This window comes from Carlito syrichta, unplaced genomic scaffold, assembly GCF_000164805.1.
Source record: "Carlito syrichta isolate Samal-C Ts95f unplaced genomic scaffold, Tarsius_syrichta-2.0.1 Scaffold313381, whole genome shotgun sequence".
Lineage (NCBI taxonomy): Eukaryota > Metazoa > Chordata > Mammalia > Primates > Tarsiidae > Carlito > Carlito syrichta.
In genome coordinates this window covers 1,360,362-1,367,493 of record NW_007257477.1, presented here as the reverse complement: position 1 = coordinate 1,367,493, position 7,132 = coordinate 1,360,362, and the positions used below count along the sequence as shown (strand labels likewise).

At 56.7% G+C, this 7,132-nt stretch overlaps 1 protein-coding gene across 1 annotated transcript in view; it reads right to left on the bottom strand.

The window, feature by feature from the left end:
- The window catches only part of DNAH17 (dynein axonemal heavy chain 17), a 157,525-nt gene that overhangs the window by 63,963 nt on the left and 86,430 nt on the right, over window positions 1-7,132 (bottom strand). The window contains exons 42-45 of the mRNA XM_008070392.1: window positions 6,595-6,722; window positions 5,492-5,640; window positions 368-650; window positions 101-274 (exon numbers count right to left, since the gene is read on the bottom strand). Of these exons, the coding sequence (XP_008068583.1) occupies window positions 101-274; window positions 368-650; window positions 5,492-5,640; window positions 6,595-6,722 (734 nt within the window). The remainder of the gene's footprint in view (window positions 1-100; window positions 275-367; window positions 651-5,491; window positions 5,641-6,594; window positions 6,723-7,132) is intronic.

Sequence of the window (7,132 nt, the reverse complement as noted above, 5' to 3'; positions counted from 1 at the left end):
CGGCCACTGCACTCCAGTCTGGGTCACAGAGTGAGACTCCAACTCAAAAAAAAAAAAAAGAAGAAAATGGTTTGCATTTGGATATTCCGTGTGGTGTTACCTGCAGTGGGATGTCGGAATCCAGCTCAAAGGCGGGCACTTTATCCACCCAGGGCAGGAACTTCTTAGTGTCGGGGTCGATGTAGTAGTCGAAAATCGTCCCCTGCGAGGGGAACTTGATGGTTTTAAATTCGTTGATCCACCATTTGCTGAACTCGACGCGGTAATCCACGAGCTGTCAAAACACAGAAAATGAAAGCCAGGCCCAGCCAGGAGGGCCGCCGGGAGGCCTGGTGCGGGCGGCCTGGCCCCGCCGTGGACCCGTCACCTGATCCTGGAACATGGCGCTGCCGAAGGCCCAGAAGCAGGCGAACACAAAGTAGAGCTCGTACAGCTCCTTGGGGGAGTCCGGCGGCGTGGTCTTCTCCGTGAGGAGGCACTCGAGCAGGTACAGGATAGTCTGGATGATCGTGATCTCAGGCACCGGCGTGATCTTCTTGAACCCGAAGCGCAGCTTGTCCAGGCACGTGGGCAGGTACTTGTCGAAGAGGATCATCAGGTTGGCCTTCTCTGACTGCACCTTGCGCCTCTCGATCCAGCTGCTCACCACCCTGGGGGGCACCAGGAAGCGGCGGGCCATGGTTTTGGGTTGGCTCCATGTGGCCCTCCCCTTGGTCAACGCCTCTCGCCCCCTCTGTGTGGCTCTGGTGGGACAGTCCCTCCTGGGGGGCGGCGGGGTCAGTTGCAGACCCTCGGAGGGTCTGGTGAGGATGCCAGGGCAGTGGGGCTGTGCTCTTTCTCTTGGATGGCTCGCTATGGGGGTGCCAGAAGCCTGGAGCGACCAGGGGCCGTTCTTGCTACCAGCTGGGAAAAACATCTGCCCCCGGATGGAGCTAACGCTGAGGGCGGGAGGATGGGAAGAGAAGACAAGAGAGGAGAGGGATCTCATGCCATCATCCTAGGGACAGGAAAGAGGTGAGGGTGGGAAAGGAGGAGAAAGGAGAGATGAGGACAGGGCCAGGGACGTCTCGTTGCATCATCTGGACTCCTGGATCCAACCGTGCCTGAAACACCCCCTTGGTGACTTGAGTTAACAGAGTTTTATTTTATTGTTTAGCTTCAGTTAGTTTAAGCTGAATTTGTCATATTCAATGGACGATCCGAACCAGCACACAGGCAAGCCTTGAGGAGCCACGCTGGGTTGTCGGCTGCCCAGCTTCCTCTGGGCAGCTCATGTGAAGCTGGCCCACCACGGCGGTGAGGGGTGTGGACTCTGGGCCCCGACTGCCTGGGCTTGAATCAGCTCTACCGTGGCCAGTAGAGTAACAGTCTGCATCCCAGTTTCTCATCTGTAAACGTCACCCCCATTTGAAAGGACCACGTGAGCTGACATTTTAATTTTTATTATTTATTTATTTATTTATTTATTTTTGGGGGGTTGAAGTCTCACTCTGTCGCCCAGACTGGAGTGCAGTGGCCGCTCCCGGCCACCGCAGCCTCAACCTGCTGGGCTCTGGCGATCCTTCCGCCTCAGCGTTCCAAGTAGCCGGAATTACAGGCCTGCGCGATCACGCCAGGCTAATCTTTTGATTTATTGTAGAGATGAGGTCTCGCTGCCCAGGCAGGTCTCGGACCCATGGGCTCAGGCAATCCACTCACCTCGGCCTCCCAAAGGCGCGGGATGACAGGCTGAGCATTTTTAAAGCTCAGAAAAGGGAGCCTGGTCCAAGGCAGGTGCCGAGGGAGTGTCTGCTAAAAGCATCGACAGTGCCCGGCTCCCTTGAGGCTTGGTGAGCCCAGCACCGGCCTCACTTCCAGGATGCCCGAGGCGCAAGCAGAGAGCTCCCATGACCAGACACACAGCTCCTTTGCTGCGCGGCCCCGACGGACAGGCCTTCGTGAGTGCGTGCCTGTTCTGGAAGCTGCGCTTCCCCCTTGAGCTCCGTCACAACAGAGAGTGGAGAGTCGAAGACCTTGGCCACGGAGGCCCGGGATGACCTGGCGTCGTAGAGAGACCTTCATAGGATTGGTATCCCCAAGACGTAGGGTGTCTCCATGCCTGGCATGGGGAAGCACGGACTTCTGAGTCCATTTGATCTCCAGAAGGGGAGATCCACGTGCAGGTCTGCACAGAAGCTGCTGCTTCGCCTCCTGGTTCGAAGGTGTCGGCCTCAGATGTTTGACGCGGCCTTGGTGCTCGCCATTGCGCACGCCGGCTTCGCGAGCCCAGGGAGAGACACACACCGTGCGGTAGGCCGACTTTCTCCTCATCTCTGGGGACCCCCCCGGCCTGCTTTATGTCCACTTTGCTTCTTCCTCTGGCAGGTCCAGGCCTCCTCCCACTTCTTCCAGGTCACTTCTCTGGGGGCATCCGGTTCCTGTCTCTGCCCACGCTGGCTCAGCTCCCGGCTCTCCTCTCCCTGCTCCCGTGGGGAGTCCCCCCAGGCGCCCCACGATCTTGTCTTCTTCCCGTCCCCCCCCGCCGCGTTTCAGCAGCTCCCACCCAGACTTCATCTCAGTCACCTTGCGCTTGCCTTTTGCCCACCCTGACAACGCCCGAACGTGACGTGGTGGGCGGCCCAGCGGCCCCCCGGGAGACCGTCCACCCAGAACCTCAGAAAGTGATCTTATTTGGAGAAAGCACCTTGGCAGACATCATTAAGTTCAGGATCTTGAGACAAGATCATCCCGGAGTAGGGTGGACTCTAAATCCGATGACCTGTGTCCTTATAAGAAGAGGGACACCTGGACACAGACACACAGCGGTCATGGGGTGACAGAGGCAGGGATCAAGGAGATGCGCCTGCAAGCCAAAGGACACCAAGCAGTGCTGGGAGCCACCAGAAGCCGGGAGAGAGGCCTGGGCAGATTCTCCCTCAGAGCCTCAGAAGGAGCCAGCCCTGCTGACACCTTGACCTTAGACTCCTGGCCTCCAGGACTGTGAAAGGATTAAAAAAAAATTTTTTTTTTTTTGAGTCAGGGTCTCACTGGAGTGCAGTAGTATGATCATGGCTCATTTGCAGCCTCCTGCCTCAGTCTCCTAAGTAGCTGGGACTACAGGCGTGCACCACCATGCCCTGCTAAATTTTTATTTTCATAGAGACAAGGCCTCACTATGTTGCCTAGACTAGTCTCGAACTCCTGGACTAAAGCAATCCTTTCACCTCAGCCACCCTGAATGTTGGGATTACAGGCATGAGCCACCACACCTGGCCAAAGATAAACATCTGTTGACTGAAGCTGCCCGGCTTGTGGTTTTTTGTTACAGCAGCCACTGGATATCAGTGTACGTGGCCAAGTGTTGCTGGAGAAGCCGGCACAACGGCCCCCAGTCCTGTCCCTGCAGGGCGCATTCTGCCAGGTATCCCTCTCAAACCCTGGCCACCTCCCCAATGCAGAGAGGCATAGCCAAATAAACTCTGGAAATTTCTTTTTCCCTACCTACAGACTTGCGAGCGCCTGAAAACAGCCGTGCCTCCTCCCCCCACCCAAACATCATTCTTGTCTTTTTTTTTTTTTTTGAGTTGGAGTCTCACTCTGTCGCCCAGGCTGGAGTTCAGTGGCATGCTCCCGGCCACTGCAGCCTCGACCTACTGGGCTCCAGCGATCCTTCCACCTCAGCCTTCCAAGCAGCTGGAACTACAGACATGTGCTACCATGCCAGGCTAATTTTTTGATTTATTGTAGAGACGAGGTCTCACCATATTGCCCAGGCTGGTCTCGAACCTGTGGGCTCAGGCAATTCTCTTGCCTCGGACTCCCAAAGTGCTGGGATTATAGGCTTGAGCCACTGCGTCCACCATTCTGGTCTTGACACAACAAATCTTCATTCCTCTTACTCCAGTTCCACCCTCCAGTGCTCAAAGGCAGAGCTCATTTCCAGAGAAAGCCTCACTTCCAGTGCCTTCTGCAGTGGTTCCTCACCTAATCACCATCTGGTTCCCACCCCTCCCAACCCCGGACAAGCCGTGAAGCTGTTCTTCCTGATCCAGGCAGGAGGGCTCCTAGTTTCCAAATCCAGCTCCACTCTTCTGTGTGTGGCTTCCTTGACTCGCGAGCGATCCTGTCTGCCCTCGATGATCTCCCTCCTGGGGCGTGTGGGATAATGTCTCCTTCTGCCTTTGGGCCATTCCTTCCCAGAGCCCCCTTGTGGAGTCCTCTTCCTCCCTAGCAGTGTTGGCTTTTTTCTCAGAAAACCAACTTCTCACTGTCCACTTCTTCCCCAGAGAATCCAGCTCCCCAGCTTGGGGTACCCTGGGGGCGGACACACACACAGTAGGTGTGCAGAAAGTCCCGGGATGGATGGATGAATGGACTACCACCTCCACCCAAGACGCTTCTCTGAGCCTCTCGCTCCAGGAACACTCCACTGGGATTTTCCTCAAGCCCATACAAGACATTTGTTCCAAGCTGTCACTTCTGTGTCCCTGGAAAATCCCCAACTCGGTCAGTTACTAACTATGTGTCCAAGCAGGTAAATGCACCTCTGGAATCGATATAAAGTCTTTGGTTTCTCAAGATTACACACATTTCTTTTTTTTTTTGAGTTGGAGTCTCACTCTGTCGCCCAGACTGGAGTGCAGTGGCCGCTCCCGGCCACCGCAGCCTCCACCTGCTGGGCTCCGGCGATCCTTCCGCCTCAGCCTTCCAAGTAGCTGGAACTACAGGTGCGCGCTACCACGCCCTGCTAATTTTTAAAATTTATTGTAGAGATGAGGCCTCTCCAAGTTGCCCAGGTGGGTCTCGAACCTGTGGGCTCAGGCAATCCACTCACTTCAGCCTCCCAAGGCGCAGGATTACAGGCTGAGCCACCGAGTTTTCTGTCTCTTCCTCTCCCACTCCCAACGGCCACCTGTGGTCCCCTGACAAGACCGACTCCCTGCTTCACGTCAGAGAGGACCTTGTGCACCTGGCCCTGCAGGTTGGCCTGGCTCTAGCCTCTGCCTGCTGAGAGCAACCTCGCCTTTTATGTGCATCTGGGAGTGCCTGGCCCAGGAACTCCTCCTGGGAACCCCATGCCCTCTCCCCTCCACGTCCCTGTGAACGCTGGTCTTTGTCTGGAAAGCTGCCCCTAGTTTTGTCCTTGAGAGGCAGCCTGAAGCTGCACGTGGCAGCCCAAACGTCAGTCCCCTGGGAAGTCTTCCTGTCTCCGTGGAGGCCGAGACCCTCCCTCCTCATCAGCCCTGGCCGTTCCTGGTACTTCGAGCAAACATCTGTTTCCTCCATGGTCGTACTGTGCGGTCACAGCGCACTGACCTCATTTATTCACATGTCTGTCTCCTGTCCTTTCACTGCTGTGAGCCCGGGGCCCGGTGAGGGCCCGGCACACAGTGTTTGTTACACGATGGACTGAATGGATGAACGGATGAATGCATTTGCAACTCTGAGGCAGGCCGCCGCCCTCGTCTTTCTGCGCCAAGGTTCGAGATGGGAAAGCCAGACCCCAACTCACGGGTTCCAGCCTAAGTCCGCTGGGTTGATGTAGAGGATGCCGGCCCTGGAGACGGTGGCTGGGGTGGCCGTCCGCAGGTGGCTGATTTCGAACACCAGCCTCATGGTGCGGTTCAAGGGGATGCGCTCGTTGCTGGCCAGGGTGAGGACCTGGGAGGGAGACAGCTGCAGATGCGAGCCATCCTGCGGCAGATCTCTGGGCAAGGGGTGGGGGACCTGCGCCAGCACCACCCGGCCCCCCCCACGACCAGCCTTCCCTGAACCCGAGTTTCTCCGCCTTCCACTTCAGCCCACCTCTGTCCTCTGACCCCCACCCGTGCCCGCACCTGCACGTGGGCAACATGAGCGGCCTCAACACATGCACCCATCTGCTTTTCAAACCCTGACTCTCCCCTCCGTGGAAATTCTCGTGTTCCCTCCTTTGCCCAATTGAGAGGCTTTAAAAAAAATTTTTGTTGAGTCGGGGTCTCTCTCTGTCACTCAGACTGGAGTGCAGTAGCAGGATCATGGCTCACCACAGCCTCGCCCTCCTAGGTTCAGGTGATCCTTCCGCCTCAGCCTTCTGAGTAGCTGGGACTATAGGCATATGCCACCACGCCTAAGGGATTTTTTAATTTTCTTTGTAGAGACGAGGTCTCGCTATGTTGCCCAGGCTGGTCTTGAACTTCTGGGCTCAAGCAATCCTCCCTGTTTGGACCTCCCAAAGTGTTGGGATTATAGGTGTGAGCCACCGTATCCAGTTAAGAATCATTTTTCAAAACTGCGTCTAGATAATTCTGAATGTTGTTTCTGACTCCCCAAGCATTAGCTGTTGCTTCCACGTTAGGCCACAATGAACTGGAGAAGACGCTTCCCAGGTTTTCACCGGCAACCCATCCTGCTGCTGCAGAATAGGTCAGTGGAAGCGTGTGTGTGGAACATCACATGTGGAAAACTTCACTGGATGGGGTACCTCCACCCATCATAGTTTTCTGTGTGTTCCAGACACCTGCCTTCCGGAGTCACTGCTGCAGGGTCTGAGTTGCGTGGGGTCTTCCTCCCCAGGCCTCCCTGCCCCCTCCTTAGGTGGCCTTGGGGGCCAGCTTAGAATCCAGGGCCCCAAACCTTGTTGTCATCCATGACGGTGTTGAGAGACTCGATCCACATGGGGTCAATGTCCCCATCGAGGACGATCCACTTGGGGCCGTCGTGAGTGATGTTGGCCAGGTCTCGCATGATGGTGGAGAACAGGCCTGGAGGAGGGGACGGATGTGACGCGGTCACGTCGAACCAGGTGCTCCGAGCCACTCCTGCCGCCCTCTGGTCCTCACTGGACCGGACCCTGCCCCGCCTGGAAGTGGCCTTCAGAGGGACAGCAGAGGCCTCGGCCATGAGGGGTCCAGGCTCCTCCCCCTCCCTTCTCCTCACCCCGAGGGCCAGGTGGCCTCCCTCCTATACCTCCTGTCTGAGGCCCTGCTTTTGTCCCCTCTGATCCTGCATACTGTCTTCTGTCACGCCCTCCCTGGCGTCTCTGCACCCTTCATGGGGCATCACCCTGGCTCTGCTAGCTCTGCTCCTTCCCTGTCTGCGTGCGTGCACACTCAGCGCTTGCTCTCTCTCTCTCTCTCTCTCTCTCTCTCTCTCTCTCTCTCTCTCTCTCTCT